Here is a 24,942-nt window from a genome sequence, read left to right on the forward strand (position 1 = left end):
GTTATTTGACGTGTAACACCGGGGGCTTTTATATCGCTAAGTTAAAAGTGAAAGTAAAGTAAGGACATTTATAGTGGTGGCGCTCACAGTGCGCTCGAATGAATTTCTATGGAAGTAGAAATGAAAAAACGTTCGCTCTGTTTTGCTCGCTCGTCGCCATGGACGCGCACCGTAATGAATGCCACTGCAGCCGCATACTTTTTAGTGTCACTTTAAAATTAGTGCAATATCGGGGGCCAATTGCTTGAATTGTGAGTTCAATAGTCTATTATTTTTCACGGAAAACACAACAACAAAAGAGTACAATGATAGATTCGCTTAAATAGGCGCTTTTACATAAAATAGCCTATTCCGTCATCATCTTTTCAGTCAGCTCTTCACTCTCGTGATTAATGAAATTTGACTCCTGTTGCTGATATTTGCTGCAACTTTCGTTCTGCTCACAATTTAGTAAGCAAACACGCTTCAAATGTGTTTTTATTTTATTTTTGTGTGTATATATGTGTGTGTATATATATATATATAGCTTATGTTTCAAATATGAGTTAATTAACAATCGTTTGAAAGAATGATACTTTTAAACATATCACTAAGCCGTCATTAGGTGTCGCCAGGCGACCGTCTTAATGAGCGAGTCATTGATTCATTTGTTCGAACGATTCGTTCGAACGGCTGAGTCATTCATGAATGAGACAGATTATGGATTGGTCATTGAATCTTTGAGTCAACCGATTCGTTCAAAATGCTGAATCATTCAGTAATGAGAAAACACGTTGCTGTGAGATGCTCGATGGTTCTGCTGTGATCTTTGTTTAACTAGTTTCACTGCTGAAACAGAAAAAAGTCAATATTGCATATAAAATGTAAGTGATTTGACTTGTGTGTGTGTCTGTGTGTGTGTGTGTGTGTGTGTGTGTGTGTGTGTATGATTGTGTCTGTTACTTTTTGGATATATATCTTTTTATATAAAAAAAAAATAGGCATACAACCCATATATTTTAAATGTATTGTTTGCTTTAAATTACATTAAGATTTGTATGTTTGGTAATTGAACCTGAATGAATTTTAAATGAATGTGCTATATTTCAGAGTTTTCCTTAAAATTTGACCTAACACTAACTTTATTCTCATCTGAATGATAGATTATTTATTTCTGTATAAAATAAAAAAGAGATTTTGGTTGGGTGACAGTTGTAGTTTACAGTTTGACAAAAGCACAATGTTGTGTTTTATTGCGATTGTTCACAAATATAAGTAAACACTTATGAGATAGATGTTTATGGATTGATTGGTCATTGAATCTTTGAGTCAACCGATTCGTTCAAAATGCTGAATCATTCAGTAATGAGAACGCGTTGCTGTGAGATGCGCGATGGTTCTGCTGTGATCTTTGTTTAACTATTTTCGCTGCTGAAACAGAAAAAAAGTCAATATTGCATCTAAAATGTAAGTGATTTGACTTGTGTGTGTGTGTGTGATTGTGTGTGTGATTGTGTTTGTTACAGTGATAAGAGTTTAACCCTTGTTAAACTTTAGACCTTGTCTTTTTGGATATATATCTTTTTATATTAAAAAATAGTCATACAACCCATATATTTTAAATGTATTGTTTGCTTTAAATTACATTAAGATTGTATGTTTGGTAATCGAACCTAAATGAATTTTACATGAATGTGCTATATTTCAGATCATATATTTGTTTTCCTTAAAATTTGAACTAACACTAACTTTATTCTCATCTGAATGATAGATTATTTATTTCTGTATAAAATAAAAACACCTTTGATTTTTCTTTTTTAATCAATGTAGAATGTGTAACTGAAAAAATAAACAGATTAGGGCTCTGTTTGATGACAAGAAATGAAAACCAATGCGATATGATGAATGTCCAAAAGATGGCTCCCACAGACTGTTTTTAAATAGGATTGTTTGATATTTTTTGCTTTTAAACTGTGTGTGTGTGTGTGTGTGTGTGTGTGTGTAAGAGATTTTGGTTGGGTGACAGTTGTAGTTTACAGTTTGACAAGAGTTTATAGTTTGACAAAAGCACAATGTTGTGTTTTATTGCGAGTGTACACAAATATAAGTAAACACTTTGCAGTTTGAATAATGTCCTGTATGAACAAAAGGACGGAGTATGTCTTTATGTCTACATTGTTCAATTACGCCACACACACACACACACACACACAAACACTATTTTTCTAATCAGATCAGGCAAGTAATATTCTGTCTTGTCTCTTAAAAAAACAATATATATATATTTATGTATATATATATATATATATATATATGTGTGTGTGTGTGTGTATATATATATATAAATATAGCTGCGAGCAGCGTGAAAGGGCCAAAGCCGGCGGCACCGCCACCCCGGTTATAGCGCCACCAACTGGCAGCAGGAAGTCTGTCACTTTCAAAAAGCTTTGAAATCACCTGATTGCTTCAAACTTCACTACTATGATGTAAACACACGGCAGATGTAGACCTGGATGTAGACCTGACCTTTCAGAAGGTTGCTCTCGCATACTTTGTGGTTGACATGTGCCCTCAATGCACACTTTTGCAGAGCCCACACTGATACAAGCTCTACAGCACACTTCTTTTCGACAGTCAAAGCAGGGTTACGTTTTTGCACGTCGTGCACAATAACCCTAAAGGCACCAGGGTGGCGGTGCCACCGGCTTTATATATATATATATATATATATATATAAATAAATATAGCTGCGAGCAGCGATGAAGGGCCAAAGCCGGTGGTACCGCCACCCCGGTGCCTTTAGGTAACTAAAGGCACCGGGGTTGCGGTGCCACCGGCTTGGGCCCGTAATCGCTGCTCGCAGCTATATTTTATTATTATTATTATTATTATTTTACTACCTTTTGGGCACTTTTGGGGGCCTTAACGTGCTCGAAAACTCTTGAAACTTTGCACACATCTCAGAACCCGCGGCCATCAGGGCCGGGCTGAAGCTGGTACCCGGGCGTGGCAGGGGGGCTCGACAGCGCCCCCTGGAACGGGGTTTGAACACTTGGTCCATAAATCAAACACGCTTGCATGTAATAATATGAAACTCAGTACACATATAGATCTCATCGGTTCATATATACTTCATGCTCTTACTTTTTACTCCAGCCCAACAGGAAGTCGGCTATTAAGGGTTGTTTGGAAAACACATGCAATGGAATGTGAAATACTCCTCCTAGAGAATTCAAACACACGGCACGAAACTCGGTCAGCATGAAGTCAAGACACTGAGGATGAAAAATTGCCAGGGGATTTTTGATATCTCGAACGGTTTGGCCGTGGCGAGTAAACGAAATTATGGCGAGAAACGTGAAACAGGAAGTGTGTTATAACTACTGCATACATTAACTAATCTTGATGAAACTTCAGCAGTGTGTTCGTTGTAAGAGCCCGATCACATGGATGTGACTATTGTGAGTCAAAGTTATAGCGCCACCAACTGGCAGCAGGAAGTGTGTCACTTTCAAAATGCTTTTAAATCACCCTCTTATTTTTACCCGATTTGCTTCAAACTTCATGTGCATAATGTAGACACACGCCAGATGTAGACCTGTGAAAGGATTATTGATATCTTAGATACTGTTGCCATGGCAATGCATCAAACATTAATATTCCTTTTTTTAAGCTTTTTCATGCTTTTTTATGCTTTCGGGCACTTTTGGGGTTCTTAACGTGCTCGAAAACTCTTGAAACTTTGCACACGGGACAAAACCCGCGGCCATCAGGGCCAGGCTGAAGCTGGTACCCGGGCGTGGCAGGGGGGCTCGACAGCGCCCCCTTGAACGGGTCAGACAATTTGGTCCATATATCCAACACGCTTTACCCTATTTGCTTCAAACTTGATGTGTATAATGTAGACACAAGCCAGATGTAGACCTGTGAAAGGATTGTTGATATCTTAGATGCTGTTGCCGTGACAACGCATCAAACTTTAATATTCTTTTTGGATACTTTTGAGATTCTTAGCGCACTTTTGGGGCCCTTAACATGCTCAAAAACTCTTGAAACTTTGCACACGGGTCAGAAACCGCGGCCATCAGGGCCGGGCTGAAGCTGGTACCCGGGCGTGGCAGGGGGGCTCGACAGCGCCCCCTGGAACGGGGTCCGAAAACTTGGTCCATAAATCAAACAGGCTTTACCCGATTTGCTTCAAACTTGATGTGTATAATGTAGACACACGCCAGATGTAGACCTGTGAAAGGATTGTTGATATCTTAGATGCTGTTGCCGTGACAACGCATCAAACTTTAATATTCTTTTTGGATACTTTTGAGACTCTCAGCGCACTTTTGGGGCCCTTAACATGCTCAAAAACTCTTGAAACTTTGCACACGGGTCAGAACCCGCGGCCATCAGGGCCGGGCTGAAGCTGGTACCCGGGCGTGGCAGGGGGGCTCGACAGCGCCCCCTGGAACAGGGTCCGAAAACTTGGTCCATAAATCAAACACGCTTGAATGTAATAATATGAAACTCGGTACACATATAGATCTCATCGATTCATATATCCTTTGTACTTTTACTTTTTACCCCAGCCCAACAGGAAGTCGGCTATTATGGTTTGTTTGGAAGCGTTTGCCCTTGGAATTCGATATACTCCTCCTAGAGAATTCAACCAATCGCCACGAAACTCGGTCAGCATGAAGTCAAGACATTGAGGATGAAAAGTTGCCAGGGGATTTTTGATATCTCGAACGGTTTGGCCGTGGCGAGGAAACGAATTTATGGCGAATAAAGGAAACAGGAAGTGTGTTATAACTTCTGCATACATTAACTGATCTTGATGAAACTTCAGCAGTGTGTTCGCTGTAAGAGTCCGATCACATGGATGTGACTATTGTGAGTCAAAGTTATAGCGCCACCAACTGGCAGCAGGAAGTGTGTCACTTCCTAAAGGCTTTGAAATCACCCTCTTATTTTTACCCAATTTGCTTCAAACTTTATGTGTATAATGTAGACACACGGCAGATGTAGACCTGAGAAAGGATTATTGATATCTTAGATACTGTTGCCGTGGCAACGCATCAAACTTTATTATTCTTTGTTGATGCTTTTGAGACTCTTAACATACTTGAAATTGCATGAAACCCGACAGACACATCACATTTATTAGACAGTAGACATGTGCAGAGTTTCAGAAACGGGCATGGTGAGAGCAATTAGAGAATAATGTTTAAGTTTAAAAACAGCCAGAATGGTTGTTTAGTCAAAAAAATTTTTTTTCCAAATCATACATAGTGTTATACTGCCCTCTTGTGTTCAAAATCAGGTAAAAAGCGAAAGTAAAATAAGGACGTCTGCACAATTCATTAATAATGGTGCAGAGTAGAGTGAGCTTTTTCAATTAATTCCTATGGAAGTAGGAATGAACTAAACAACGTTCGCTCTGTTCTGCTCGTCCCTCACCGTGGGCGCGCAGAGTTATGAATGCCCGTGCAGCCGTGAGCATTTTAGTTTCATTTTAAAATTAGCGCCATTTCGGGGGACGTATTACTTTAATTTATTTAACAAAAACACAATGTTGTGTTTTATTGCGAGTGTACACAAATATAAGTAAACACTTTGACGTTTGAATGATGTCCTGTATGAAGAAAATGACGGAGTATGTTTCACTGTTCAATCGCGCTGAGCCACCCAGACCCCCACACACACACTGACACACACACACACACACACACACACACACACACACACACAAACACACACACACACACACACACACACAATAATAAAACATTCAACCTAACATATACAAATTACACTGCTATGTTGAAATAGTCAGTAGTACAATTTGTATCATTCACAGTAAGCACCGCTCCACTGTGATTTTTCCAAGCACATTTTTGCACAAGTGAAGAGGATGATTTTTTCCGTCGATATTGGAACGTGAGTGAAGTACAAAGCCTGTAATAAAGAATAGTTTAGCATCCAAATACATCGCAAATGTTGCAACATTTAGATTCTAAAGAGAGATTTACGTGAGACTAACACCACTTACTTTTACTTTTGTTTTAAATTATTTCGTTTTGGCTTTATTATAGTTATTTTTTTATTCGTGTTCTGTTCTGAATATCATTAAATTTAAAGGATTTGTTGTGGAATATTTTGAGTGTATAATCAAATAACACTAAACCGTCACTAGGTGTCGCCAGGCGACCGTCTTAATGAGCGGGTCATTGATTCATTCGTTCAAACGATTCGTTTGAACGACTGAGTCATTCATGAATGAGACAGATGTTTATGGATTGGTCATTGAATCTTTGAGTCAACCAATTTGTTCAAAATGCTGAATCATTCAGTAATGAGAAAACACGTTGCTGTGAGATGCAATGGTTCTGCTGTGATCTTTGTTTAACTATTTTCGCTGCTGAAACAGAAGAACAGTCAATATTGCATCTAAAATGTAAGTGACTTGACACGTGTGTGTGTGTGTGTGTGTGTGTGTGTGTGTGTGTGTGTGTGTGTGTGTGTGTGTGTGTGTGTGTGTGTGTGTGTGTGTGCGTGTGAGTGCGTGCGTGTGTGTGTGTGTGTGTGTGTGTGCAATCAATCCCAGGTAAGAGGCATGAATAATGAGAATTGGACTTCTAGGAGTGAGGTTAATATTCCGGAGACGGTTCCCTCGGATTGTGAAAAGGAGGCGGCGCGGGAGTGGCCAGGCATTGCGCTACTTCTGTTTCAAAGTTTAAAACAATGCTAATATCATTTTTTTGAACGATTTCATTACAAATGTTTATTTTATATATTTATAAAATATTATAAAATATAATAACTATGTTTTGTCCTATTAACAAAAGACAGGCAATGTACTATTAACAAATGTTAATAGTTTTTTAAAAGTTAAAATGATACTTTATGCATTTGTTTTGTGTCAGATGATTAACAATATAAATTAAACAAAGCTTAAAACAAACAAAATAATAAAACGAAAACAAAGCTTGAACATTTTATTTAATTGAAAAGCCTTTTTGAAATAAAATGTGTTTTTTTCCCTCTGAAATAGCAAAAGCATCGCACACTTAGCTGTACCTGCTCTAAATAAATAATAGTATTTAAATAAAAATACAAAATCGAAATAAATAAATTATATAAAACAAAATCAAATCAAAGAAAATAAATCTTATTAAAGTTATGCAGGCACACATTTAACAATAATTTTCAAGTGACAAATAAAATCAATCAAAATTCCTTACACATGGAGTTAATCCTGACGATTCCTGAGGCGCCTTTCCTCATGACACTCGCTTTTTTTTTCGAAGATATATTTTCTTTGGTTTGATTTTGTTTTTGTAATAATTTATTTTATTTAGTTCGATTTTGTATTTTTATTGAATTACTATTTTTTATTTAGAGCAGGTACAGCTAGTGTGTGATGCTTTTGCTATTTCAGAGGAAAACAATAATTTTATTTAATTAATAATTTTTGTTTCAGTCCACCATATAATTATGTTGTGTTTGATCTATGGAAAAAAGTTAGTTGTGAAATGGTTGAATATTAACAAAAGTTAATAGTTTTTTACAAGTTAGAATAATACGATATATATATATAAACAAGCCGGTGGCACCGCCACCCCGGTGCCTTTAGGGTTACTGTGCATGACGGGCAATATCGTAACTCCGCTTTGACCTTTGAGAAGATGTGTGCTATAGAGCTTGCATTGGTGTGGGCTCTGCAAAAGTGTGTGTGTGTGTGTGAGGCGTGATTGAACAATGTAGACATATATATATATATATAAAGGCACCGGGGTGGCGGTGCCACCGGCTTGTTTATATATATATATATATATATATATATATATATATATATATATATATATATATATATATATATATATATATATATGAATATAGCTGCGAGCAGCGATGAAGGGCCAAAGCCGGCGGCACCGCCACTCCGGTGCCTTTAGGTAACTAAAGGCACCGGGGTTGCGGTGCCACCGGCTTGGGCCCGTAATCGCTGCTCGCAGCTATATTTATTATTATTTTTCTGCTACCTTTTGGACACTTTTGGAGGCCTTAACATGCTCAAAAACTCCTGAAACTTTGCACACATGTCAGAACCCGCGGCCATCAGGGCCGGGCTGAAGATGGTACCCGGGCGTGGCAGGGGGGCTCGACAGCGCCCCCTGGAACGGGGTCCGAAAACATGGTCCATAAATCAAACACGCTTGCATGTAATAATATGAAACTCGGTACACATGTAGATCTCCTCGTTTCATATATACTTCACACTCTTACTTTTTACCCCAGCCCAACAGGAAGTCGGCTATTTAGGGTTGTTGGTAAAACACACGCAATGGAATGTGAAATACTCCTCCTAGAGAATTCAAACAAACGGCACGAAACTCGGTCAGCATGAAGTCAAGACATTGAGGATGAAAGTTTGCGAGGGGATTTTTGATATCTCGAACGGTTTGGCCGTGGCGAGGAAACAAAATTATGGCGAGAAACGTGAAACAGGAAGTGTGTCATAACTACTGCATACATTAACTGATCTTGATGAAACTTCAACAGTGTGTTCGTTGTAAGAGCCCGATCACATGGATGTGACTATTGTGAGTCAAAGTTATAGCGCCACCAACTGGCAGCAGGAAGTGTGTCACTTCCTAAATGCTTTTGACAAAAGGGGGGGGGTTAGTTTTATCTACAGTAATAAAACTCGATATGTATATTGTACTCTTCGAGCCGGACAACTTTCTAATTTACCGTAATTAGCTCGGATCAACAGAAAGTCAGATATTTTTGTCTGAATGTGGATTTTTGGCTAAAAAAGCCTCTGATTTTTTACCCACTCCTCTTAAGTGGTTTATTCAATTCCCACCAAACTTTTTCAACATGATGAAAATACATTAAAGAAGCTAAATTGTGAATGGCTATTGAATATCTCAAATTGTTTTGCTATGGCGAGGGATTAAAGTCATGTCAAAAAAGTAAACACTAAAAGCCTCATATCTTCTAAAAAATGAATTATACACCATTTATTTCTAGATAAAATTACACAAATATCAGAACTAACCCCATTTTATTCTTGTTTTCAATTTAAGAATAATGTACAAGTTTAAAAACAGCCAGAATGTGCTATTCAGTTAAAAAATAAATACATCAAGTAATACAAAGGGCTATACTGCCCTCTTGTGTCCAAAATGATATCAACTCAGTACATAAAACTTTTTTTATCAGGTATGGCTATTGTAATTAAATATAAATATATTAGGTATGTGGCTGTGAGGATCTTTTCCCACCGGTTAATCGACGTTAGACACCAGCGAGGCCTTTTAAATCGCTAATATAAAAGTGAAAGTAAAGTAAGGACGTCCGCACGGACATAGTGGTGGCGCTCGCAGTGCGCTCGAATGAATTTCTATGGAAGTGGAAATGAAAAAACGTTCGCTCTGTTCTGCTTGCTCGTCGCCATGGACGCGCACCGTTATGAATGCCAGTGCAGCCGCATACTTTTTAGTGTCACTTTAAAATTAGCACCATATCGGGGGCCGATTGTTTCCGGTTTTCAGGTAATACACAACAACAAATGAGTAAATGACAGATTCGCTTAAATAGGCGCTTTTACACAAAATATTCCATCATCATTTTTTTCAGTCAGCTCTTCACTCTCGTGATTAATGAATTTTGACTCCTGTTGCTGATCTTTGCTGCAACTTTCGTTCAGCTCACAATTTAGTAAGCAAACACGCTTCAAATGTGTTTTTATTTTATTTTTGTGTATACATATGTGTGTATATATATATATATATATATATATACATATATATATATATATATATATATATACATATATATATATATATATATATATATATATATATATATATATATATAGCTTATGTTTCAAATATGTGACCTGATCCAGCAAAATGAGTCACAGTGACCCAAATTAAAAAATTGAGATTTTGGTATTAATGGAAAGAGGAGACCATAAGCTTTCAATTGATATCCTAGTCAAAGTCATACCTTGAATGGTTGTAAAGATATACACATTTGAATTATGGTCGTCTGCCCTCTTTTTCCAATTGAAAACCTGAGAAAATCGATTTTAAAGTTTTTTGCCCGTTTTTTGTTGATATCTTTCAAAATCCATTACATTTAAAGGGATAAACTATATTTTACAGCTTAATTTGACCAAAGAAATTAATATATAAATGCTATTAAACCAGGCTGAAGCTCAAATTATTTAAAAAAAAATTTATTTGAATAAATAATTTAACAGTAGGCCTACCTTTTACAAAAATGTACTAAAATCAGAAAGATTGAACAGAGGTGCTACATTTTTGCTTGAGAGAGAGGGTGTGTGTGTGTGTGTGTGTGTGTGTGTGTGTGTGTGTGTGTGTGTGTGTGTGTGAGAGAGAGAGAGAGAGAGAGAGAGAGAGAGAGAGAGAGAGAGAGAGAGAGAGAGAGAGAGAGAGAGAGAGAGAGAGAGAGAGAGAGAGACAAGGAAACAGAGATCAAATAATGCTAGTCTATGCAATCATATCTTAGTGTAGGCTAGTTGACAATAACAGCGTAACAAATTCATAACGGAGATACCAACAGTAATTAATCAAACACATTGTAATGGATTCTGCTTGCAGATAAATAGCTACACTCATTCACCTTTGTCAATCACGTTATGTCAATCACACGTGCACACTACGAAACTTTCATCCGTTATATAAAAACAATCGTAAGCTTTTCGCATCCGTAGCAAGCAGTTTGAATGGTGTTTTGACAATTCGGAGCCACCGAATCAATCCGAAAAAAACGCATACGAAAAAAACGCGGACTCAGTGTGCAATGGCCAAGGGGGCTTGATGACGCTTTGGCAACTTTGCTCACTTTTGACAGCGACATTTCTCAAATTAATAATATTTAATCTTTCTGAGGAGATCTGCTAGCTTGTTTATTACACAGAGCGCTCGCTGCGAGTCTGACAGGAGGGTGGCTGGACCAATCGCGTGCCGGTCAGTCGAAACGGCTTCCCATCGACAAATGATCAGCATTTGTGTACATTTCTAAGCTTTTTGATTGGTTCTATACAACGTGTAACACCATTTAAAGAGCAGAGATAGTGACATTTCAGGGGATACCCGGGAAATGCTCAGAGGTGACGAGAGGAGTTGAGAAAAGCAATGTTCATTTCCAGCGAATTTAGTAAAACTTTGTACACTTTAATAGTAATTTAAATACCTTTACTCAATTATCTGGACTATGAAACTTTGGGAGATTATTTTTGAATGTCTGTTCTTTGAAATTAGCACAAAAAAAAAAATCTATTATTTCATTGTTTTTCCACATAATCGGCCCATATCTTAAAATAGAACGTTGCGACTTCCGACTCATTTCGCCAGATCGGGTCACATATGAGTTAATTAACAATCGTTGGAAAGAATGATACTTTTAAACATATCACTAAACCGTCATTAGGTGTCGCCAGGCGACCGTCTTAATGAGCGAGTCATTGATTCATTCGTTCAAACAATTCGTTCGAACGGCTGAGTCATTCATGAATGAGACAGATTATGGATTGGTCGTTGAATCTTTGAGTCAACCGATTCGTTCAAAATGCTGAATCATTCAGTAATGAGAACGCGTTGCTGTGAGATGCTCGATGGTTCTGCTGTGATCTTTGTTTAACTATTTTCGCTGCTGAAACAGAAAAAAAGTCAATATTGCATCTAAAATGTAAGTGATTTGACGTGTGTGTGTGTGTGTGTGTGTGTGTGATTGTGTCTGTTACAGTGATTGTTTAACCCTTGTTAAAGTTTAGGCCTTGTCTTTTTGGATATATATCTTTTTATATATAAAAAAATAGCATACAACCCTGAGAATTTTCTCTCCCTCTCTCTTCGTCTCTGTGTGTGAGGGATTTGTCTATTGCTTTTAATGGAGTTCAAGGTTTCAGGGGCTTTTGGGGCTCTTAACGTGCTCAAAAACTATTGAAACTTTGCACACAGGTCAGAGCCCACAGCCATCAGGGCCGGGCTGAAGCTGGTACCCGGGCGTGGCAGGGGGGCTCAACAGCGCCCCCTTGAACGGGGTCCAACAATTTGGTCCATATATCCAACACGCTTGCATGAATTAATATGAAACTTAGTACACATATAGATCTCATCGGGCCGAACATCTTTCCCCTGGTCAAGTTTTACGCCAGCCCAACAGGAAATCGGCTATTATGGGTTGTTTGGAAAACGCTTGCTGTGGAATTTGAAGTACTACTCCTAGGCAATTCATTCAATCATTGCCAAACTCGGTGTGCATGAAGTCAAGACATTAAGGATGCTAAATTGTGGACAGATTTTTGATATCTCGAACGGTTTGGCCACGGAGAGGAAATTAATTTTCATGACTAAAAAAGGACATATAAAGTGTGTTATGACTTAGTTAGTTTTACCTACAGTTACAAAACTCAGCGTGTATATTCTTCTCCTCAAGCCGAACAACTTTCTAATTTAAAGTAATTAGCTCCGACCCTCAGAAAGTCAGATATTGTGGTTTGAATATGGTCATTTTCTCTCTCTCTCTGAGCCAATATGGCAAGCCGCTTTAACATTTAATCATTTTAACCTACTAGTCTCTATTTTCATGCTACTAGTACTTATTTTTTAGATACTAGTATCTATTCCATTAAGTACTAGTACTTATTCATTTGGGACTAGTGCTTATTCTTTAGTACTAGTGCCTATTCTTTAGATACTAGTGCTTATTCTTTAGATATTCTTTTGAATACGTATTAGTAGCTAATGAATAAGTACTGGTATCTATTTAATATGTACTAGTATCTAATGACTTAGTACTAGTATTTATTGAATAAATACTAGTATCTATTAATAGGTACTAGTATCTAAAAGGTCATTTTCTCTCTCTCTCTCTCTCTCTCTCTCTCTCTCTCTCTCTCTCTCTCTCTCTCTCTCTCTGAGCCAATATGGCAAGCCGTTTTAACATTTAATCATTTTAACCTACTAGTCTCTATTTTCATGCTACTAGTACTTATTTTTTAGATACTAGTATCTATTCCATTAAGTACTAGTACTTATTCATTAGCGACTAGTGCTTATTCTGTTTAGAATATTCAAAGTGCTTATTCAATTTTTATGCTTATTTATATTTTCAGAGCAGAAAATCCGATTTTTCTGCTTATTCAATATTGCATCTAAAATGTAAGTGACTTGACGTGTGTGTGTGTGTGTGTGTGTGTGTGTGAGAGAGAGAGAGAGAGAGAGAGAGAGAGAGAGAGAGAGAGAGAGAGAGAGAGAGAGAGAGAGAGATTGCGTCTGTTACAGTGACAAGAGTTTAACCCTTTAAGGCCTTGTCTTTTTGGATATATATCTTTTTTTTATATAAAAAAAAGTGCATACAACCCATATATTTTAAATGTATTGTTTGCTTTAAATTAAATTAAGATTGTATGTTTGGTAATTGAACCTAAATACATTTAAAATTAATGTGCTATATTTCAGATCAATATATTTGTTTTCCTTCATTTTAATCAACACTAACTTTATTCTCATCTGAATTATAAATAACTTATTTCTGTATAAAATAAAAAATCCCGAATAATCCAGACCAACCAGAGCGCACTATTTCTACAACATCATCAGTGCTGAAGCGGAACTACCAGAGCCGTTCGGCAGATAGCGAGCAGATATTTTGTGTCACGTCGTGCACAATAACCCTAAAGGCACCAGGGTGGCGGTGCCACCGGCTTTTTATATATATATATATATATATATATATATAAATATAGCTGCGAGCAGCGATGAAGGGCCAAAGCCGGCGGCACCGCCACCCCGGTGCCTTTAGGTAACTAAAGGCACCGGGGTTGCGGTGCCACCGGCTTGGGCCCGTAATCGCTGCTCGCAGCTATATTTTTCTATTGAGATTTGTAGTTGATCATTTATCTCTCCTCATTATTCGCTGCCCGATCAGTAATAAAAAAACCTCGTTCTGTTTTCACTCCATGTCAAAATTAATTCAGTGTGCTTTTAAATAATGCAAATCTCTAGAAACACGATGTATTTAACGAAAAAATAAATGGGCAATGTTTAGAATAAAATTAGAAATGTTATATTATTTCCTTTAACAATACAACAGTATTGTTTCTTCACTTTCAATAATGCAACAGTAGCCTGTTGTTTTTTCAATAAAACTTAAAGTGCTTTATTAAAAGTTAAATTACCCGTAATCCAAGCATATATTCAATTATTGTTTAGTAATACTACTTCACATTTCATAGGAAATTAAATGAACAAGGGGGAAAAAATCACATATTAATGCCCTTTCATCACACAAATATGAATTTAGCAAACTTTGCCCTTTAATTATGTGAATAAAACATAGGCTTTAATTACATTCCCAGTGTATTAAACTTCAATTTACACAATATAAAACAGCTAAGACGGAGATTGATGCATTTGATTAGGATAATGATATGATTATTTATAATATTTAATGTGAGAGAGAAGTTGGTATATTACTGACCTCTAGATTTTATTTCCACATGTGAATGAATCACTTTAATGTTTTCTGGACAAATTATTTTTTTTTTTTTGTTGCTTTATTTCACTGTTGCTGTCATTTATTTTTTAAATATATAATTTCAAAACACTACATATTTGGATTCATGATCGCAGTTTTTCTAATAAAATCATATATTTCTCAAGCTAATATTGAGCTTAAATGGATAGGGAGTTCACATATAGTGTAAATGGCAAATGCAAGAACTTGTATCTATAATGTCACATAATGAATATGAGAAGAATGAAGCTGATGCTGTGAAAGTGCTGGATTGAGGAGAGTTACTAAAGATCATCAAGAGCCGCACACATCTGACAGTAGAGCCGGTTATTGATGAAGTGTGGAGGTGATGAGCTTTGATTTGTGTTTTCTGTAGAGTTTCCAGTCTCTCTCAGCTCCTCCTGAATCTACAGACGTCAATGACAATCCCTTCAGTTCTCTCTCCTCTTTTGATGGCGTGAGAGAATCTGTCCATCAGCTGAGAGACAGACTGGAGGATTTCTGCAAAGAGAAGAAGATCTCTGACAGAGGTAAAGTCCTGGAGATTCTGCTCTCAGAAATGATCCTCCATCATCTCAGATCATGTAGAAGATCATATTAGAAATGTCTTAGGAACGGATGCAGGATCATTTTCTCTAGACATGATAATCACACTCTTCATGTCTGTTGATTTCACCAGTCACTCTCTCCAACATTGTTCCCAGGACCAGGAACGACTTCCTACAATGTAAGTCACTAAGAAAAGTGTGTTCATGTTCTTCCTGTAGAAGTTGATCATGTAAATGATGATTTGCACAAGATATCTGGCAAACTGTACTGAGACACTGATGATAAATTGAACATAAAGAGTTTAGATCAATTAAAAAATAAGACAGATTCATAATTCCTGATTCTGATGTGTTTTATCTCCATCAGATTCCCATCAGCTCACTCTGGATCTGAACACAGTGAATAAACACCTCCGTCTGTCTGAGAGGAACAGAGTGATTACTGACACTTACCCAGAGTTTCAATCATATCCTGATCATCCAGACAGATTTGATCATTTTGCTCAGGTGTTGTGTAGAGAGAGTGTGTGTGGACGCTGTTACTGGGAGATTGAGTGGAGTGGTGGACGTGTGTATATATCAGTGTCATATAAGAGCATCAGCAGGAAGGGATCGGGTAATGAGAGTTTCTTTGGATCTAATGATCAGTCCTGGAGTTTGTTCTGCTCTTTCTCCGGATACTCAATCAGACACAATAACATACATAATAAACTCCGAGTAAAGCCCATCAGCAGTAGAACAGGAGTGTGTGTGGATCACAGTAGAACAGGAGTGTGTGTGGATCACAGTAGAACAGGAGTGTGTGTGTGTAACAGGAGAACAGGAGTGTGTGTGTGTTACAGTAGAATAGGAGTGTGTGTGGATCACAGTGCAGGAACTCTGTCCTTCTACAGCGTCTCTGACACAATGAGCCTCATCCACACCGTCCAGACCACATTCACTCAGCCGCTCTATCCTGGGTTTATGGTTTATTATGGATCATCAGTGAAACTGTGTTGATATATCAGAATAGACTGTAGAGAGATTCTACCCATAAGGTGTTGCTGTAATTTATATTATCTTCAGAATTACTGAGAAGTCTAAGTTTTAAATATAATTATTTTGAAGTGTTGGTGCTTAATGTAATACTATCTAGTGTAAATGATAAATCACATTTGAGATTTGTGCTGGCTACTGTATACAGGCCACCAGGGCACCGTACAGACTTTATCAAAGAATTTGCTGATTTTCTATCAGAGTTAGTACTGGCTGCAGATAAAGTCCTAATTGTTGGTGATTTTAATTTACATGTAGATAATGAAAAAGATGCATTGGGATTGGCATTTAAAAACATTCTTAACTCACGTGTCAGGACCTACTCATTGTCGTAATCATACTTTAGATCTAATATTATCGCATGGAATAGATGTTGATGCCGTTGAAATTCTACAGCAGAGCGATGACATCTCAGATCATTATCTAGTCTCCTGTAAACTTAATTTAGCCAAGGCTGCAAAGTCGACTCCGTGTTACAAATATGTTAGACCTATCACTTCTGCCACTAAAGATCGCTTTATTAATAATATACTTAATCAGTTTCATCTCCTCAGAATCCCAGATAGCTTAGAAGAACTCGATATTGCAACAGAAACTTTTGACTCTCTCTTTTCCAGCACTTTAGACACAGTTGCGCCTTTGCGCTTAAAGAACATTAAAGAAAATAGTCCAACGCCGTGGTACAGCGAGCACACTCAGGCCCTAAAGAGAGCAGCCAGAAAAATGGAGCAAAACTGGAAGAAAACTAAACTAGAGGTATTTCGCATTTCATGGAAGGAGAGCTCGATTGCATAGAGAGGCCTTAAAAGCTGCTAGATCTGCTTATTTTTCAACCTTATTAGAAGAAAATGAACAAAACCCTAGGTATGTATTTGAAACAGTGGCTAAATTAACAAAAATAAAGCTTTATCCCCAGACGTTTCCAAGCAGCACAGCAGTAATGACATTCTGAACAACTTTACTTACAAGATAGATAATATTAGGGAGAAAATTATAACGATGCAACCGTCTACTACAGTATCGCATCAGACAGTGCATTGTAGTCTCCCTGAGGAAAAAATTGATTCATTCATTGCTATAGGAGAGGAAGAATTTTCTAAAATCGTTAAATTATCTAAATCGACTACATGTATGTTAGACCCTATATCAACTAAGCTATTGAAAGAGATGCTTCCAGAGGTCATAGATCCTCTTCTTAATATCATTAATTCATCTTTGTCATTAGGATTCGTACCAAAAACTTTTAAGCTGGCTTTGATTAAACTTTTTAAAAAACACAACTCGATTCTACAGAAATAGTCAATTACAGGCCGATCTCGAATCTGCCTTTTCTGTCAAAGATACTAGAAAATCAGAATCCTCACAACTGTGTTCCTTTTTAAGTCAAGTCAAGTCACCTTTATTTATATAGCGCTTTTTACAATACAGATTGTATCAAAGCAGCTTCACAGTGATAACATGAAATTAATACAAGTTTGTTTCTAGAAGAAAATTGCGTCATCGTCCACCTTAAGTAAGGTAGATCAATAATATTGTTGAATAATTAAATGTCCCCAACTAAGCAAGCCAAAAGCCAAGGCAACAGTGGCAAGGAACCAAAACTCCATCAGTGACAGAATGGAGAAAAAAAGCAACATTCAGGCAACATTTCAGGTCAGAAGTCAGATTGGATCAGAACATTAACAATATTTATCCAGTTCCATCTAGTTGGAGGTCGGAGTCATCACGCCGGTACGGAGAGGAGTTTGTTGAGGTGTCCATGAGCCTTCACAGGGCTGATGACGCTGGCACTTCAGGGATGCGTTGTGGTCGTGTCCAGGCGCAAGTTCACCATCTGATCTGGATACGGCCCGGATCCGGCTGACTTCAGTAAACCTCGGAATAAATGTAAAGACTAACATTAGCGTAGATGCCATTCTTCTTATGATGTAACGAGTACATCGGGTGTTTTCGGAAGTGTCCCCGGTTCCGGCTGACCTAATCTATGCAGCCTAACAATCATTTAACTGATTTGAAATAATAGAAATGTATAATGTTCTTTGTGAACGCCAGGTAAAAGAGATGTGTTTTTAGTCTAGATTTAAACTGACAGAGTGTGTCTGCTTCCCGGACAATGTTAAGGAGACTGTTCCAAAGTTTAGGTGCTAAATAGGAAAATGATTTACCACCAGCAGTCGATTTTGATATTCAACTGATTATCAACTGGCCAGAATTTTGAGATCGTAATAGACGTGAAAGACTTTAATGCGTTAAGAGCTCGCTCAAAGACTGGGGAGCTAAACCATTTAGTGCGTTGTAGGTAGACAGCAATATCTTAAAATGTATACGCTGTTTAATAGGGAGCCAATGCAGTGTTGATAGAACCGGGCTAATATGGTCATACTTCTTGGTTCTAGTAAGAACTCTAGCTTCTGCGTTTTGGACCAGCTGAAGTTTGTTTATTAAGCGTGCAGGGCAACCACCCAGTAGAGCATTACAGTAATCTAGTCTTGATGTCATGAATGCATGAACTAACTGTTCCGCATTTTTTATTGAAAGCATATGTCGTAATTTAGATATATTCTTTAAGATGGAAGAATGCGGTTTTACAGATGCTAGAAACGTGACTTTCAAATGAAAGATTGGTGCACCCACACACACACACACACCCAGGTTCCTAACTGACGACGAAGACTTAACAGAGCAGCCATCAAGTGTTAGACAGTATTCTAGGTTATTACGTGAGGAAGTTTTTTGTCCAATAATTAGAATCTCTGTTTTTTCAGAGTTAAGAAGTAGGAAATTACTAGTCATCCAAATTTTTATATCAGCTATGCATTCCGTTAATTTTGTTAATTGGTAAGTTTAGTCGGGGCGCGAAGAAATATAGATCTGAGTATCATCAGCATAACAGTAAAAACTATTTTTCCTTGCTTCCTAATGATATCTCCTAATGGTAGCATGTACAGAGTGAACAGCAGCGGTCCTAGTACTGAGCCTTGTGGTACGCCATACTGAACTTTTTCAGATTCCACACTGAACTGAAGTGTCAACTAGTCTCTCCCCTGTGAAGGCCTCCTTCCCTTTACCTCTGTACAGATAATACGTTGTCGGGATAATTCCGGTCCACGTGGCTATGCAGAAGCGATAAAAAATTCTGTATTATACATTTTTCAAGGCTTGTACTTATTTCATGGTTTGCGTTCTCAAGCCACCGGGCACTGTTTTGTGCACATGAGTGGCCGGATCGCATTAAGGGTTTTCTGTTAAAACGGTGTCGTGTTAGCGGCCCCTAAGTTAATAACTAATGATCATTGCGACGGAAGTGAATCAATCAACACTAAATTTAGCTGGACAATAACTTTATTCTAGAGCTTCTGTGAAGCCAAAACAATCTCTGTTACTTTAATTTCCTATTATCAATGTAAAGCTGCTTTAAAACAATCTATATTGTTAAAAGTGCTATGTAAATGAAGGTCGCTTGACTTGACTTGACTTGACATGAATCAGAATAGATTGTAGAGATATTCTACCCATAATGCTTTGAGCTGCATGATAGTAGTTCTGATTTGAACAGGACATGAACTTCAGATGACTGAGGGTTTAAATACACCAGATAACAAGAGACTGAATGAAGGACAGGTGATGGTGATAAGTTGTCATGGTTACAAACAAGGGCTGCTATGGAATAAGAATACTAAAGCTGAACTTCTGTCACTGAAATAATATCATTCAGTTCAGGTTCTTCCGGTCGAGCGCTAGAGCCGTATTGGTTGAGTGAATGATGAAATCCCACTAAACTCCATAATAAAAGTCACAGCATTATAGTCAGAGCACAAGTAGAATTAGGTACTGCGCCTTTAAAGTGGCACGCACTCTGTTACTCACTCAGAGTGGGCTGTCGGTATGAGGAGCGCGAGCTGTGAACTGCGCATGTATGTGTGCAAGCCCGTTTTATATTTCTGTTGCTCTTATCCTGCTTTTATTTCTGTTCAGTAACGCAGTTGTTAGTGGTGTGTTTTGCAAACTGCCCATGTGTGCGTGGGATCGACGACGTAAGGCCCTGTCCCAAATGGCGCACTTCATGCGGACTTTCGGTCTCGTGGACTTAAATTGCGCGTGCTCGCCGAGTCTACGAGTCCGTAGGCCGTCCCATTTAGCATGTTAACGCTCTGAAGTGTGCTCAGCAGCGCCCCCTTTGTACCCTTGAAGCGGTCTTCCACGAAGCCCGCATAGATGCAGGCTCCACGCACTTTAACTACCCAGGAATCCTTGCGAAAGGCCAATCAGACAACGGATGGGAGGAGATTTCGCTCACGGACAATTGTTAACATGGCTGAGAAGAAAATATTTAAGTGTAATTATCATTACGGTTTTTATGACAAGTTTATACAAACATTATGATCATCGACCAGTGGTTGATGTCTCAAACATAGGCTAATAATAGCGAGCTGAATAATACGATCGTACATAATCAAATTCACAAATATTACACCAGAACATTATTAAAAATACATGCTGAGTAACTAAAACAATCTTTGTCAACGAATACACTTATTTGTTCAAAGTTTGAACGTTCTTGTTTCCACTTGTTAAATTACAAGATCTGAGGTGAATTATCCATTGTTGCTTAACAGCTCCAAAGCTGGAGCACTAATATTCAAAGTCCCATTGCACGCTTTAAACATTAAATAAAGCACATAAACAGTACCTGAGATTGTCTTTGCCAAACTTTGTGTTTGTTGTTCCAGCGCGACGTCGCAGAAAAATAGAAACCGTTTCTAAAATAGAATCGTCGCATGTCGCCGTCGCGGCTGGATAGGACAAAAACTCTGATTAACATGGGAAATATAGCTTTTATCGCGTGCCGCGTGTACAGTAGTAGGACAAGTATAAGGATGAGAGGGAGAAACAAGGTGAAGAGCAAGAGAAACTGAGAAAAAACAGGCCAATCAGTCGCACAGTTTGTTGATTAATTCCTGTGTAAATGAAGGATCTGAGGATCTATAACCTGTGTGTGTTACTAACCATATATCTATGTTGTGCTTTAGTTTCTTTGATTTGAGTTTAAAATAATTTATAATCATTAGTCATGTATGTAGCTGTCATTTGATTTACACACTTTAGCATTTATTCATTTGATTAATACTCATGTCATTTTATGTTTTATATGTAATATTAGGCTAATTGATTGTGGGGTTTCACATGTTTGTCTTCATGAATAAGAGATCAGAGGAATCTCCCAGTCTCAGGGGTTTACGGGATGTTGTTGTGAATCAGTCTGGAATAAACACACTTGTATTTGTGCTGGTCAGATAGTGCACTATGATGGGGAGTCGAATACAAAAGAGTCAGGAGGGAAACAAGCACCAGTTCAATTTACAGCCCGCAATGTCACACTGACCCAGTAACTGCATGTAACAAGAGTGTATTTCCCCAGTATTTATGGAAAAGTTGCAATAGGTTTAGTTTTATTTGCTTTGAAACACGTAAGCCCTAATTTAATCAGTGCACTTTTGCTATCAAAAAAAATTACCCTAAATGCACAGATATGTATCCCGTAATTTAAAAAAAAGCCTTTAATTATTGGTACACTATTATAACAAAAATCTACGCAGTATGTTCTCGCTAAATTGCTCCCAAATGAAAATAGTTGTATCATAATAGAAGAATAAGTGCCCCTTTATTTCTAAAATACTTGCAGTATAAATAATGTGTTAATTGTCCTGGTTGTTACCCCTTTATTCCCCAAACTTTACACATTCTTCCCTTATTCCTACACATACATACTTTATATTACCCCCGGACTGTAATCTAAAGCGTTACCCTTTTGTCTTCTACACAGTGTTTTGATTATATCCTTACGTAACTTTTTAGTAGATGAGTACATGTATAACATTCTGATTAATCTTAAGTAATAAATTGGTTATGGTTACATCATTTACTAAATTATTTTATATGTTGGATCAGTGACTGCTGTAAATGCATACTATTTACATCGAATGACTTTGTTTTTTTGGTGCTCTGGTCCCTGAAATATTGCACCTCTTCTTAAATCTGTCAGCAAGAGACGTAAGAATCCCGCAGTGGTCCTCCATCATCCACAGCACCCTCTCCTTGACCATCATAATCCAGGAAGATTACACTTATCTTCTTACGGTCAAACCTGTTCATAACACAGTTCATAACATCAGACCTGCAGATCCAAGTTCTTGAAGAAGATGTGAGACCTCTGCCCTGTAGCAAAGCTCAGGAAAATTTTATTGTTTTTTATATACAGTATATATGAAATGTATAAGAGCATTTATAATTTTGAAGTAATTATCCTAAAAGCTTTCATAAAATCAACAGTAGCAAGACTGACACTGTTCTAATAAACCCAAACATTAAATTTACTAGGTTATTTTAAGTGCTTCAGTTTTCTCATTGCTCCTTATATCAATAGCAGAACAAACAACAAACATGAACATGATTCAAGAAAAAATTATAACAGAAGTTAGGGGTGCATTATTAGCCCACCTAAACTAATGAGATGGGTGAGCCTCTCTCTCACAGCACTTGTTGTTTTGTGTTGGATGAGAAGCAGACTCAGACCATTCTCCACATTCAAACGAGCCCTGAACTTCATTGCTGCCAAAGTGGAGAATGATGACTCCCAGAGATAAGTGGTAGGAAATGGGAGCAATATTGTCATGGGCTTGGCAGTGAGTTCAGGAGACTCATGTGAGAGGAGGTCTAAAAGCCTCATGAGGCACCTGCTGAAATCAGGCCTTCAGTGTCCCATCACAGGATAAGTCCAACAGCTCTTCTTCTGTTTTGCCACTTGTTGCAGCTGGGACAAAAGGATCCCACACCCAGTCCCAGGTATCCGTATTCACATCCCAGAAGAATGAGCTGAACCTGCCTCTCTCACTATAGCCACAGACCGGCTGTTTGTGTGGAGAAACTCAATCAGTTGGGGAACATGTCTGTTACTCTATCTTGTAACCTCCTTCTCCATAGCTCTGTTTTCTTCATGAAGGCAGTGATTTTGTCACAAAATGAACAGCAGTGACCACTAAAGAACAGAAAGTCCTCTTACATCAGGGATAGCGGACCACAACAACAAACTGAGTCACACTGGCAATGTCTGATTCGACCAACTGAAGAGAAAACTGCTCACAGGAACTCAATCTATCCAGTAGCTGTGACTGCATGTCAGCCGAGAGTTCATCCATTCTCCTCCTCGTGTTGTCATTGGAGAGAGGTATAGAGTTCAGTTTATTAGCTGCCTCGTGCCTCTTGCGCAATTGAGTGTGGTTTCTTACTTCTAGCGATGCTTTGAGCCCCCCAATAAGAAGCCTTCGGTGTTTTTTCTGAAGCTGTGGCCTGGTTCATCATCTGTGTTTTCCGGTGGATGTATTCCTTGTTTTTTCAAACAAAAAAATTGTTTGTTTTGCTTTTATATTCTGTGTGCTTCGTAATCAGACAACGCTTTAACTTGACTGGCTTCATTCTTTCGTTTGTTAGCACCTGAAGACACAAGATGCATTTTAGCCTCCAGTCGCTGTTCTCAATAAAACTCAACATTATTGTCACTGAATTTTCTCAATTTAGATAGTTCAGGCTTAGGTTCAGTAGTGGAATTGAAATATTTCTCCATGCTCACTCTGAGTGACTGGACAGACGGTTGGGACGTGTCATTGGAGCTGTGAGTTTGGAGGTGTTTCTGATCAGCCTCTGCCATGCTTCTAAAAGTGACAATGGGGCAGTTTGATCCAGACTAATCGGCGCTAGGCCTGTGATTTACATGAATGAGTCCAATAGGTTAAAAGCTTTCTAAAGCTTAGAATGAAGAAGTCATATGGATTTCGTTCAGGCGCTACATTGCACTACCCTGCTTGGCTAGTTCATATGTGTATATATGGACATCCGACCCGGAGTGGCTTCCCCAGCGTCCCCTTTCCCAGTGTAATCCAACAAGTCACACTGACTGTGTCTTGGGAACAGCAGTGACTGGCCTTCTCTGCCTAGAGCTCCTACTTTCTGCCCAACACTGGAGCTGACCAGGAGACTCAAGCGGAGTGCTGGACGGGCCAGCAACAGTGGCGTGTTGGTAGATATCCCCACTCTGTCGGATCATCTCTCACGTACGTAGAGAGTGACCTCCGCTGTACGGCCGAGTCACAAGGTCCGGCTCCTCAGCGGAAAAACAAAGATGCGACGCACCTTCTGCTCATTATATGCTCACGCTGAGACAGAGCAGCTGTTGCAAATTATCTCATGCCAATGTGGATTGGTCTCTCAAGCGAGATCCCCGTTCTGTCGGATCATCTCTGGCGTACTGGCGTACGTCTCCGCTCCCTCCTTCAGGGAACGAGGGTTAGCAACCATAACTGAGACGTTGTTTTTACAATTGCTATTGTGGCGAAACACGGAGGGATTAAAGATTGCCAAGTAGCGACTACGCCACCCTGGAATATCGCAAGGGACAATACTAAAATAATTTGAAAAATTTGACTTTTTCCATGTTTAAGTGCTATAATCGGGTACCCGGTGGATCTACCAACCCAGAAAACATGAAAAATGACAACCCAGTAACTTTGTTTCAGTGAGCCTTTCTCTGCAAGCATGTAAAAAAATAAGTCGATCAGATTTCACTCCACTTCTGACGTATGAAGGTGTTCTTTAATATTTTTATATTACCTTAATATACCTAAATATCTGTAATATTTGTATATATTTTTATATTACCACCCCTTAATCTACACGTTTCCACCCGTGGCGGCACCATTTGGTTTTCGCAAAAGACAACAGTGTGTAGACAAGCTCGTGTAAAGAATCGTCCCTCTTCTGAACGGAGGCGGGGAGC

The 24,942-nt window shown here is 38.4% G+C and overlaps 1 protein-coding gene across 1 annotated transcript in view; it reads left to right on the forward strand.

The window, feature by feature from the left end:
* Window positions 1–16,106, forward strand: part of LOC130083619 (tripartite motif-containing protein 16-like protein) — a 41,317-nt gene extending 25,211 nt beyond the window's left edge. The window contains exons 3-5 of the mRNA XM_056248735.1: window positions 14,906–15,059; window positions 15,209–15,256; window positions 15,445–16,106. Of these exons, the coding sequence (XP_056104710.1) occupies window positions 14,906–15,059; window positions 15,209–15,256; window positions 15,445–16,076 (834 nt within the window). The 3' untranslated portion in view covers window positions 16,077–16,106. The remainder of the gene's footprint in view (window positions 1–14,905; window positions 15,060–15,208; window positions 15,257–15,444) is intronic.
* Window positions 16,107–24,942: the final 8,836 nt, after the last annotated feature.

The sequence above is a fragment of the Rhinichthys klamathensis genome, unplaced genomic scaffold (genome assembly GCF_029890125.1).
Source record: "Rhinichthys klamathensis goyatoka isolate OS25496 unplaced genomic scaffold, OSU_Roscu_1.1 h1tg000057l_1, whole genome shotgun sequence".
In the NCBI taxonomy this organism is placed as follows: Eukaryota; Metazoa; Chordata; class Actinopteri; order Cypriniformes; family Leuciscidae; genus Rhinichthys; species Rhinichthys klamathensis.